Raw genomic sequence first — 13,308 nt, 5'->3', positions numbered from 1 at the left:
GAAAATCAGTTTCAAAGAGCGAAACTTTTTTGTGGCACACCCGGTAAATTTCTTGTCGGAGACTACTATGAACTTTCATGCATGCGTTGCATATCTGCCAGCAGTGTCTACACACTTTAAAGAGGGGCTTTAAAGGAGGAAACTTTCAAGGAAAAAACTTTCGCGAAGCAAAAAAGTCCCAAAATTTTAGGAATTTACTTTGGCCCATTCAACACTTAATATTCACGATTTGGCCGGAAATTCGCGAATTCGCGAAATCGGTCTTTAAAGTTCTCTCTGATTGAGTCTCTAGACGAGCCCCCCCCCCCAGCGGCACCCCTAATCACGCCATCACGCAAAAAATTTTCTCCATTACGCATCACGAAAATCGCTAAAATTTGTCATCATGATTCATGCAAAAAATAGCGAAAAATAGCCCAAATCACGCATCACGCCTCAAATTTTTGCCCTATCACGCATCACACCAAAATCTTGATCACGCCATCACGCCAAAAAAAATCTCTAATCACGCCATCACGCAAGAAAAAAGTCCCAATCACGCCATCACGCAAACCGCTGGGGGGGGCCTCCCACAGATATCTGTAAAGCCCGAAGGGCTAGATTTGCAGCTTTGTTCAAAAAGTGAAGCTCATCTTTGGAAGGATTTCCTACCAGAGTCACGTGACAAAAATATGCAATTTCACCGGTTTGAGAGGTGTGAAATAGCTTTTGCCGCCTAATTTTTTTGATCTCGCGCTCCGAAAACAATCAAAATGCTAGATCCTATCCATCGGCACGAAATTTAAAAAGTCAAATTTTAGCTTCACTTTTTTTTGCTGGAGAAAGCTTAAAGTTGCATATCTAGCCCTTCGGGCTTAGATATCTGTGGGCCCTCCTAGACAAAGTGAAAATTGATGCTCCAGGCGTTGACAAAAATACGGAAAGAGCCCGGATATCCCGGAGATTTAGAATGTTTCGTGGAAACAACACACGGAATTTGAAAACGAAAGTCAAAACAAATAGGGCGGCAAAAGAAGCGCATGGTGAAAAAAGATCTGAAACCTGTCAAAATTATTTTCCTTTTCTATATTTTGGCTTTGAATATATCGTCATAAGATGGGTCAAGAAGACTGTTATGAAATCATTCAGGTAAATATTGAGTTTGATAAATTTTTCTTTTAAATCCTATTAAAAAGCTTTACACAACAGAAACCTCCTCACAAAATTTGCAGAAAATTGATTTTTTTTTGTTTTTTTTTGTTTTTGTTTTTTGTTCCTTCTCTTACTCTCTCTCCTTCTCTCTTTCTCTCCTCACACAACACACTCGTCCTACGTCTTAACCTATTGTTTTGTATTTGACTAAGTGGACTGTTGCGAATATAAAAAGAAAACCCAGGTCTCAAGAATGGCCCCACTAGTTTCATAAACTATTTTCTTCCCATTGCATTGGGCTATATTCCAAAAAAAATTTGTACAGGGGTATTGAGGAACTTTTTTCACTAACCCCCTGGAAAATTTGGATAACAAACTATCCCCTGGAAATTAGGGGTCAACACCCCTGGAAAGTGAAATTTTGTGAAAAAGGGCCTGGAAAATGACTATGGCGACAATCTAAAATATGTTCTGTTCGCGTCATAAAACATCTTCAAATCCAGTCGGTCGGTCGGTCGTTAGTAAATTTTGTCGGGTTTTTTAAATCTAGGAAATCCCGAAGAATCAAGTCGGCAATCAACGAAATCTCTTGCCGCCATCTTTGATTTGCCAAATTAAATGTGCGCGCATGTGTGAACCTTAAAGGAATAGTGTATTGCTACAGTTGAACTCGACAGCAAAGAAACTCGCTCATGTTTTCCCGCAAAAAGTAAATCTACCCGAGTGAGTATTTCCGGTCAAGGGCGCGAGAAAACCGAACGAGATTCTAGTCTTGCTCAAAAAAGGAGCTAGAAGAAAATGGCGACTGGAAAATTTTTATTGAGAAAAACTGCAATCTTTACGAGATCTTCATTGATCATTTTGTGGCTGAGCAGTGTTAATATTAACTGAAATAGGTCATATTATTATTGAACTATCACTATGGAAAGTTTCAATGTTTATTTTTCTATGATGCTGAAGATACAAGAAGATGTTAAATATCAAGGTTAAATTCTTTTGCTAACCAATTTATACAGAACTATCTCTTCTCTTGCTTCTTTCAGTTAAATAACAATGTAGTCAATTTTGAACACTCAAGAGGAGAAAGAGATTTCTTTTTTCTCTCGAAAGTGTGCATATGGATCTGAGAAGTAAAATGAAACTCATCAACAAGACAAGAAAGACTTGTTCATCTCTCGAAAGTGTGCATATATGGATCTGAGAAGTGAATGAAACTCATCAAGACAAGAAAGCCTTGTTTAAAGAAGATTTTCATGGTTCGTACTTCAAAATATGGGACATTTTTGTTCATCCAATGACTTGAAAAATCAACTCTGGAGACTGTAGTCTACATAACTTCAGAATACTTCGATACGATATAATCATGGAACGTGGATATTATTTTCTCGATAAAAGCACTGTATCATGAGATTTTGCATGAACCAAATAAAAGGAAGTGAAAAGTAACTCTACGATGAACGAAAGACTCTGGTTCTGACAGTCTGAGCATCAAATTGTACTGATTTGGAATTTTATGAAATAATGTTGAGGAAGTAGCAGTAGGACACATTGATTTGATTAAATTTTTAAAATCCTGTGACTATCATTGAAAATTAAGATCAAACCATCGATCAAGGGACTTTGTCTTCTTGTGCTTCTGGCATGGTTCGACTCTGAAGCTACATATTTCTGCACCCTTTTTGAAAGTCCTCGTACATGCTATGATTTGGGAACAGTTGAACGTATTTTTCATTTACCAGTTTGTTTCGTGATGGATGGACATAGCTGCATTTTTTACAGTGGTATGGATATGCTACTGTAAGAAGAACTGTTTACATTTTATTTACGTTGTTAACTTGAGTGAATCTGGAATATTGTGACTGATGTTGTATGAAGTGACGATAAATACATATACTCAATGATAAAATTCTAAGATATTAAAAACATTTTCTGCTAAAAAAAGGAAGTATTTTTTCACCAACAGTTTTCCCTATGAAGTGCTACTGTGTGAAAAATTCTGAGGGTGCTTTAATTGAGATTTGTTTTTTGAATGGAAAGAAATATTTTGGATTGCAATTTCAAAGAGGAGGTCATATTATTATTCAAATACTTTTGCATCACTCTTGATAAAAGTGAAGCCATAAAGAATTTGTAAATACTTTATATAGTTTTCAAAATCCATATGTATATACAGGAATTTTGTAATGTGATGTTATTTTTTTCAAAAAATGTTTTATGCTTCATTTACTATTTGTTATTTTGTTCATCTGCTCTTGATGAAATACAAAGAACACAGGAAAACAAAAAAGAACTGCTTATATCTTCTCATCTCGCAATCTCTTTGTGTATAGAAAAACTCTTGTGTAGTATTTACATTTGTGAATCAATTTTGGCATAGCAAAACAGAAAATTTTCTTCGTATAAGTATGATACAAGACAGAAGAAATTACACGAAAGATTTTTCATTCCCCTCCAAACTTTTTTATGTCGCAAAGTATTTTTCGGTTTGTTTAGATTACGAAAACGAAAGTGAAAATCCCGTTCGACCAATCAAATTGTAAACTTTTATCGCGCTCGACCAATCAAATTCCAGACACGTGACCATAATATTTTGATTTGCGTAGCAATACACTATTCCTTTAAAAGCGGACCTTATTTTCGGCTCTCGGGGTTATTGGCCCTACCGCGTCGCCGAATTTCGACTTGAAAATCTCAATAAGGGTACATGAAAAAACTCAAACGGGACTCAATGTGGGTTAAGTAAATAAAAACTCGTAGCGAATGATGATTCAAAGAAGTGCTTAGCTATCAAAAACTTTTTCCGACATTTTTCCCGACTTGTCCGACTCGGGATTTATGTTTTGAAGGTCGGTCGGGCGACGCGAACGGGACATATTTTAGATAGCCGCCTATTGATGTCAGTTTATGAGGAGAGAGCCCCCTGGAAACCTTTAATAACCCCCTTGGAAAATCTGAAAAATGAACATGGAAAATCAAGGCCCACACCCCCCTGGAAAAGTTCGTCAATACCCCTGTATGTTTAAAAAATGGAATAGCCCATTCAAGACCCGAAAGGATTTATTTTTGAGATTTTATCCCCTGCACTGTTTGGGAATATATATATAATAATATACATAAAGATTAAGAAACGTTGTATTTCTTTTCAATACCGATTTGTTATTGCATTGTGCAAAAGCTTATTGTATTCAGCTTTTGAAAGTTTGTGAAGGTTAGTCGTTTTGTCTGAAAACGTTAACGTTGTTGTTGTGTTGTTGATTGTGCGAATGTCATCATTCAGCTTTTGTTGGAACTGGTTATGCTGGTAACAGAATTTAACAGTGGTAATCAGCTCAATAAGATCATTTTCGAATGGGATCAATTCTCGAATTTGTGGTGGACATTTTTGCGTCTTCAATCCGTAAGTTTCTGGGATCTGGATCTACGTTGTCGGCTTGGTCGAAAAATTTCGCTTTCCAACGCATACGCTTGATAAACTTTTTCGATTAATTGAATTTTGTAGTTCCTCTCCAAAGGGATTGGGATGTTCTTGTAAGAATATTCAAATCGAAGTCTTTCCATTTCTTTCTAGTTGATTCGAGTATATATATTTAACTCCTCAGGAAACAGAACAGACAACTTCTTTATATATAGTTGTTTTATTTTTATTTTTTCACATTTTAACATGTATATATATACGGAAAAACATAAAAAACAAAATATAATATTTATTTACATGCCTACTGTACAGTAAAACGAAATTTTTTTTTAACGTAACTCATTTTTAAATGTACATTTCCCGGATATACTATTTACGGAAAAATATATCTATCTATTTAGGTCAAAATATTATTACAGGCCATTTTTTTCTGTCAGTCTGGCTGACTGTGATGTGAGGTGAGTGGGAAATCTTCTTTATAATAGTTGTTTTGGAGAACGCAACGACCTATTGAATAACTAATTACTCAACAACAGTTACCTCCAGACAAGATAATTTATCACGTTTTTACAGTCAGTCTAAACTTAAACTCCTATATCAGGATTAGAAACTAGGCTTGTCTTACCTCTTTTATCTTTCCCTTTACATGTACATTGACAAGTAATCCCTGAGAGAAGTTTTTATAGAAATCTGCAACAAAAACTAAAGTGGTCTCTTCTACTGATTGCTTCCCAGTGCTCCTTTGCAGCTGTTTATCAAATTTCCACCAATGAGGTTGCCGCATTTCAAATGGCCCTTCTTTTTGGCACCCGTGGCCTTTCAGTGCCTTGCACTACGGGCGGCTGTAAAATTCCACCGGCTTCATACATTTGTTTCAATCCGTGATCCGTAGCTTAGGTTTTTTCTCATCTTCAATTTACTGAAGAAAGCGAGAATTTGATGCGAGAGTTAGATTGTCAACAAAGTGCCGTAAAAAATCATTGAATAAAAGAAGAACTTAAAATCTTAAATATTTTCATTTTGAAGAATAGGTGCAAAAAAGTGAAACATGGAAAAGTTTCATTTTTAATTGCAATAATTGAAATGGGGGATTTGGAAAACTTTCTATGTTTAGTTTTTTGCACAAACCCCTGTAACTATGTATGGGTGAGCACCCCATTGCTAAGATGTTGGCTTGAAATCGAAAATGAAACCACTCAAAACGAAAGTAAAATCGGCCCGTACTCGAAATCCCGTAATCTTGATATACAAGTTTAAGTCTATACTGACAGTGAGGCTGGAACTTAGATTTTTGAGGATTACGATTTTACCAGCTTTTTAGCGATTTTTGCCTCGCTAACCCAAATCTCGCAACCTCTTTACCTTAAGGAAAGATCGAAATTAGAGTTTTTCAGCGATCCGAAAAAAACACATAGCAGAAATTTTTTCATCTTCACAGGATCGATTTTCAACAACAAATTTATACATCTTTTGGTCTTTGGGTTTGTTTCTGACGTTTTTCCTTCAAAGATATCAATCACTTTCCTTTTCCCCTTGAGCGCGCAAGAAAAAAATTATTAGCGCTAGTTCTCGCGCAGGCGAATAAAGATGAAGCGGTAATCTTGCACTTGGTTTCCGCCCTATTTTACGCCCACGATAGAATGGTCCAAATACGGGGGTATTCCCAATGATAAACTATGTCGTTCTGTAAGTGTTTATTTTCTGAGAGATACAAATAGTGTATTGAATATTGTTAACTTATTTATTTAAGTATTATTGAGCACAAATTTAAGTATATGGTTGAATAAAAAACAAATGATAGCAGTTCTGTTTTTTCCTCAAACCCCCAAGAAAAGTTTTTTTGCCGACTTAGCTATTTTACAAATCTCGGAAAAGAATTCCCATAGGAATTCCGATACATAACCCAATTGGTTAATTTTGGAACGGCTTCAAGAATGTCATAATGGCAGATAATTTTAAAAGTTTCTGAGGAAATGTGTGTAATTTATGGATGTCGATGGCTTGTTGATTCTTTAAAGAAAAAAGATAACAGGTATAGCTTTTTCTAATCCTGGAATATCGAGGTTCCAGCTACACTGTTTTAATGGCTGAGAGAAAGTAATCTATACTGTATACCGTCAACTGCTCTAACTTGGGATGATTGGTCAAATACATGGGACTGTTGATGATATCTGGCCTGTATTTTCACTTACTTAAATCTCTTTGACAACAAATTTGTTTTGATAACTACACCAAGTTTATCAATCATACTTTCTGTCATAACATGTCATGATAACTTTCACAGTGCGCCCTTTTAAACTTTTTTGTTTTCATTCAAAATGAGAGGACGCCCACCACCTAACCGCCTATTGCCTGTTGGGATTAACAAATAACAAGTGTGTGACTTGCCGTGAAAGTGACGTCAAACGCTCCATCGTGCTCCACTACAAATTTTTTCATATTATGATTTAAAAGCCTACTCAGTGCGAAAGAGAAATCGTGTATTTTTTAATATGCTGCTCATAAACTCAAATCAAATGACTGTGGAGGTTCGGTGAAATAGTGGCCGAATTGCCGTCCCATGTTTTGTCAGATAGTCACAAGTTAGAGCAGTTGGCGGAATCCTTCTAGCTTTTTTTCTATGTATGCCACGTGCATTTGGTTTGGGAACACGAAACGCAAACGCAAACTATATTAATAGTTTTACTATTACACTCATTAGAAATTTTTAAATTATCGGCCATTGACCTTCTTGAAGCCGCTCCGAAATTAACCAGTTGGGTTGTGTATTGGAATCCCTATGGGAGTTATTTTCAGAGATTTGAAAAATAGCAAAGTCGGCAAAAAACTTTTCCTGGGGGTTTGAGGAAAAACAGAACTGCCATCATTTGTTTTTTATTCAGCCATTATATTTGAATTTGTGCTGAAAATGTTTGAATAAATAATTTAATAATATTTAATATTCTATTTGCATCTCTCAGAAAAAAAAGTTATCATTGTAAAACCCCTGATTTGGATCATTCTATCTTGGGCACAAAATAAGTAGCATGTGTGTGATTAAATTGTTAAAAATTATTTCATCAAATTATGTACTTTTAAAATGCTTTGATTTTGATTGATAAACTTGGTTGAAGTATCAAAACAAATTTGTTGTCAAAGTGATTTAACAGTAAGTGAAAATACAGGCCGGACATCAACAATCCCATGTTTGACCAAAATTGTCCCAAGTTAAAGCCGTAGATGGTACTATATTGAAATAGAATAATTCTACATTTCAAAAGGTTATATCTGAAGAAGCTAATCAAATTTTAGAAAACTCTAAAACTTTTCCCATATCATATGACAACAATCAAATGACCAATGAAGTTTAACAACCCAATATCTTATGTATAGATAGGCTAAAGTAAGCAAAAGTGGCAAAGAAGCTTTGAAGAATCCTTAAGCAAATTGAACATAACTTATTAGACTGTATTTGAGTAGAAATGTTACATAAGCATTTAAAATGATTAATGTGTTAGCTAAACAGGCCAGCATATTCCCATTAAATAGATGCTTGCTTCAACTCTAAGGGATGCAACCTGTTTCCTAGATTGGTGAGGACTTGGCTATAAATAATAATTTCCGTATGGAATAATTTCCCTTCTGTATACTAATTCTCTCAGTCTGCGCCACAATTGGTTTTATGGTGTGAGATGCTAGGCAATTCGATCCGACCAGCAAGGATACAGTATGCAGTGCTGACGAGTCCAAATAAGGACTAAATGCATATGCTGCTCTGCCACCCAAATCTCCTGAGTGAATATAGTTGGACAGGAATTCTTATTTCTTCACAAATATACATATAATTTTGAAACAATTATTAAACAGTACCATGAACTTTAAAACTAATAAAACTAAAATGAACAATACTTTTTAGTATTCAACTTGTTATTGTACTCTATTAAGTAGGTCACTCAAACTTCAGCAAATCTCCGTATTGTTTTCACCATTGATTTTTGCTGTACACCAAATGTTCATCCTCTTTGTTTTCTATCTTCTTTAGGCACTGCGAAGAGATTTTCACTCTTTGTCAGACCAGAATAAAATCGCAAGAAGGCGTGCACTGGAGAAGATTGGTAAAGAAACATTCGAAAAAAAACCAAAGCCTGATGTAGAAGTTTTGAAAACAATATTTGACCAAATTTATAAAGATGTCTTGAAGCTGTTCAGTGATCCAGTTGATAGGACTAGGGAAACTGCGATTAAACTAGCCACAAAGTAAGTTTGGACCTATAATTATAGCAATAATAAGCATGATTTAAGTTGTGTATGATAGTTTTGAGATAATAAATTTGAAAAACAAAACCAAAAAAACTACTTCCCCACACAATGTTTCTAATTTCAAAGCCCATGTACTTACAAGAACTCTTTCCATGGGAAATTATATTTTCCAAAAGCTCTAATAATAACCATTTTTGGATTTTTCCTCAGATTCTTGACAGTTTTAAACGGATTAGACAACTACCATGCATATATTATTCCAACTATAAAACAACGATTGACTGCTGATGAAGAGCCTGAGCCCACTGAAGAAATAAGGTAAAAAAACATTTTAAGGAAAGGGTGAAGAAACTTGTATTAAGCCTGGATATTCAGTGATTTTGCTAAGCACTTCGAGCTGGGGTCGATTTTGTAAATTCACATTCAGTTTCTTATCTGATCATCAAAGCTGTGCATCAATGAAGCTGGGGATTTGCGGACACTTCCAGGATTCAGACATAATATAGTGCGTAGAATAATCCCTGATATTTTAAAGAAATCCCTTAAATCTTTTCGAAACTTTCATGTGAGCCTATTGCAACCAAGAGTTTTTACTATCCCTAACATTTTTATTCAAAGTCGATGATAATATGATATGAGCCATCCATGTTGGGGAATAGGTCCTACTCCTTATGAAGTAAAGAATCTCCTTTTTCAACTGTCGCGAGACTGGCATATCACCCAAAATCTTGTATCATATCACTTCTTAGGTTACTTTTGGTCGAAACACTTCGAAACTTGATCGATTTGGCTGGTGAGCAAACAGCTGCTTTCATCGATGACCATGTGAACATTCTACAGAAAACTCTTGTTGATTCTTTCCCTGACGTTCGGAAGGTTTGTAATATGTATACTGTATTCATCAAAAGTGATAGATATTATGTTGTGAAATTAGGATCTAATCTAATCTAATTTGTGATCTGATCCTTGGAGACCTAAATACTAGACTGTGAGTCTAGATAGCAGTCTTCGAAACGTGCGAAAGAAAGAGTCTTTTTATATATTAACCATTATAATTATAAGCTTTTTAAATAAAGTTTTTTTTTAATCTTTCATAAAAAAGAACATGAAATAATTATTAAAAGAATATTAGTTTTGAAATGCATAAAATGCTCTTCTTCAATCTCTCATCACCGAAACTTTCTAACAAATATTATTTTTACCCTTTTTCTTAAACACCAATCAGGAAAGCTGTCAGTGTGTTCGAAGACTGTATGAAGTGTCACCGCAACCTTTTTACATGCAAGGAGAGTCATTAATTAAACCTCTTTTAAAGAGTCTTTCTCATCAACACAATAAAGTACGGACAGCAATGATAGAGGTAATTGTTTTGTTTAATAACGTTTAGTTTAGTTTAAATTATTTTCAAAATTTATGCTAAGGAATTTTAACTATACATATTCACTAGGTGTAGTGGTATAGTGGTTATCATCTTTGTCTCCCGTCTGGGATGTCCGAGTTCGATACCCACCGTGTCACTATGATTCGCTTTAGCAAGTGAATATACCTTTGCTTCTGTCAAGTCGCAGTGTATGTCAGCACTGTGATTCCTACTCCTTCGGGAGTAAGACCCATCATGAATTATCCGGATGGCTCATATCCATTCATTATGATGGTTATCGGCGGAGCTTATCCCCTTTCTATCTGCGCTAGACCTGAGATAGCTGAAAAACTGAACCGCCTCAGCTACTCTCAGTTCCCAGTTACTTATCGCCTAGATCAGATTACCCGATCCAAGCTACTCATTCGATGATGAGTTGTCGTTGACCGGAGATGATAAAATTGTATATTGAATGCTCTACCAACTGAGCTACCCAGCCACGAAATTCCTGCTATGTACTAAAATTTTGATTATCGTCAGACCATAGGAATCACAATACTGGGTACAAGTGGAAAAGCTGTTGATGAGGTGTTTACACATTTGGCACAGAGAACGTTCGATCATTCTGGTGTGGTACGGTTAGCTGTGGTTAATGTGGTTGGGAGATGGTTACTAGAACTCAGAGATCGGTACAATCTTTTAGAATCGTTCTCATGCCTTGTTAAACTTTTTATTTCGCATGCTTGACTTTTAAGCCACTAAATAGAAACTCTTATTACAGTACGGTAAGATTACATATAAAGTCTATCTCAAATCTCAAAATAATCTACAGCAGAAACAGACAAAAAGGCTGTCACTTTTTAAATCTAGTGGTATTGTGCTTATCGAAAAGATAATCAGGAGTGGATTGTTTTCAAATAGAAAATCAGAATGAAAGAAATTGGAAAACGAAGAAGAATAAAATTCAGCTTAAAAATCACAGACTTTTTTGTCTGTGCTGCAGATTATATTACATCAAGTCAGACTTTAGTGTTATTTTTTGGAGTGAATTCAATATATGAAAATTTTGTTCATTTAAAAGGTCAGCTGTATGAGTTTTTAATTCTTTTAAAAAAAGCTTTATTTTCTTTCTTTTTAGATATTCTTTCTTTTCCAAACTTTTACCATTGTTGTTGAGTGGTTTCTCAGATGAATTACCAGATATTGTCAATAAAAGTCAAACATGGTTTAAACAGGTGATTGTCCACTCGTTTTTAAGTGTGAAATCAATTCTTCTACCACGTGGAAACATTTCTCAAGGGAATTAAGGCTGGTCTCTGCTTGTGCGCGCTTCGATCGCACCTTTTGGCTTCAATCCTTTTTGCTTGGAATAAAGATTACGTGAAGTATAAAAATGTAGCGCGCGCTCAAAAAAAAGGTTGAATACATTTCAACCGTTACGTCAGATCGCGCCGGTGGAATTGTTTCATTTTTCTTTTGACCAATAGCGTGGAAGCTTTGCTCGAAAAAGTACGATCGCAGCGGGCACAAGATGAGACCAGCCTTAACTCGTACCCAGAAGGTACACAACATTCAAACAACGTCCATCTAACATTCAAATAACGTTGCCAGCTGGACTAAACTAATCCGAACAGGTGTTTTTGTACAACTCTTTAATTTCCAGAAATCCCGAACTTTTCATTGGGTCCATCATGGTCAGCTTACGTCGTTATCCATGTACCAAACTAAATAAAGAAAAAACTAAAAACAATCGCTGTGTAACATAAGGTTGATAAAACAATGTCAAACAACGTGTTACGTTTTAAAGGGATAACCAGATAAAAAGTAAAACTTAGCTCAAAAATTCTTTCTATAGTCCTTAGTAAGACCACAAAATATCTTTAAGGAAAAACATTGCTCTCAGATTTTTGTTCCTCGCACGTACCTCACGTTGAAATTCTAATTGTTTTCAAGCAGTATCTAAAAATTTAAAACCTAGATATCTTAACTTTGAAAAAAGTAGCCTCATAAAATTTGGAGGTTCTACTAAGGACTATGGAAGGAATCTTTAAGTTGAATTTCATTTTTTATCTGGATTTTCTTTTCTCGAGAACTCCTTTTGTTCATTATCTTATTCATTTCAGGCTGGTGCGTTATACGAAGAAGAAAATGAAAAAGATTTCAAGGAAAAGAAAGAGTATCTGACACAAAAACACTTTGAAGATGCCTTAGGTATGATGAATCTCACTTTCCATGACTATAACTGATTTTAATTTGTCTAGTCTCTTTTCATTCGCCATTCATAGGCAACTGCACGTGATTGGAATTTCAGACTTTTGAGCAGGGAATAAGGCCTGTCAAAGGTTTTTATGGTAAAAGAACTGACGGCCAAAAGACTGACGTTACAGGAAAAATCTCCTAACCCTCAAAACAGGTAGTAAAGTATTGGCAATTTTCCATAATTAAGTTAAACGAAAATAATTAAAAATACTATAGGATGGAGCATAAAATTCTGAGCAAAAAAAACTACCACAAGTTTTGTACTCAAACAAATATATAAATAATTTATAACATAACAGAATTTTGGACTTTAAATTGTCATTTCTGTTTTTTTGTATTTGAGTGCAAGACTTGTCATACAGTAGTGTATTTTTTTGCTCAGAATTTCATGTTGTATCCGATGGTGTCAACCGTTTTCATTGAATTCGACGTTAAAATTATCAATGTTTTACCTAATTGGGGGAAGGGAGGGGTTGTAGTGCTTTTACCAGGACTAATTCGCAGGTCCCATCTCAAGAAAATTCCCTCTTTCGGACTAATCACATGTGGTTGCCTCCCACGAAAAATACCAAGTACACTAGGGGTGAGCTCCCCTACTAAAATTACCGAGTTGATTTTTCTCTATAATCAGTCAAAATATATTTATTTACAATTTTTTGGGTATCTTAACGTTTTTCAAAATTTAAAGTTCGGGCGAGAAGTTGCTTCCACGCTATGTCCTCAGCCTCATTGGAACATTTTTGAGCTTTAAGATACTGAGATCCTAAGGTCCTAATTCGTAATTCTCATGTTAAAACTCAGAGTAACAGTTTATAGTTTCTCGTATATCTGTAGATATCTTAGCAAATTCACGTCTCTAGACCAGGGTTTTATTCACACAAAATAAAATCCACCTTTAAAGGAA

General features: G+C 35.2%; 1 protein-coding gene across 1 annotated transcript in view; it reads left to right on the top strand.

The window, feature by feature from the left end:
* The first annotated feature begins 991 nt into the window (after nt 1–991).
* LOC136820653 (dynein axonemal assembly factor 5-like) overlaps nt 992–13,308 on the top strand; it is a 37,021-nt gene continuing 24,704 nt past the window's right edge. The window contains exons 1-8 of the mRNA XM_067076849.1: nt 992–1,128; nt 8,568–8,782; nt 8,996–9,103; nt 9,535–9,661; nt 10,011–10,145; nt 10,686–10,834; nt 11,284–11,380; nt 12,269–12,356. Of these exons, the coding sequence (XP_066932950.1) occupies nt 1,096–1,128; nt 8,568–8,782; nt 8,996–9,103; nt 9,535–9,661; nt 10,011–10,145; nt 10,686–10,834; nt 11,284–11,380; nt 12,269–12,356 (952 nt within the window). The 5' untranslated portion in view covers nt 992–1,095. The remainder of the gene's footprint in view (nt 1,129–8,567; nt 8,783–8,995; nt 9,104–9,534; nt 9,662–10,010; nt 10,146–10,685; nt 10,835–11,283; nt 11,381–12,268; nt 12,357–13,308) is intronic.

This window comes from Clytia hemisphaerica, unplaced genomic scaffold (genome assembly GCF_902728285.1).
Source record: "Clytia hemisphaerica strain Z4C2 unplaced genomic scaffold, Clytia hemisphaerica genome assembly, whole genome shotgun sequence".
Taxonomy (NCBI): Eukaryota; Metazoa; Cnidaria; class Hydrozoa; order Leptothecata; family Clytiidae; genus Clytia; species Clytia hemisphaerica.
This window is presented reverse-complemented; position numbering and strand designations above follow the sequence as displayed.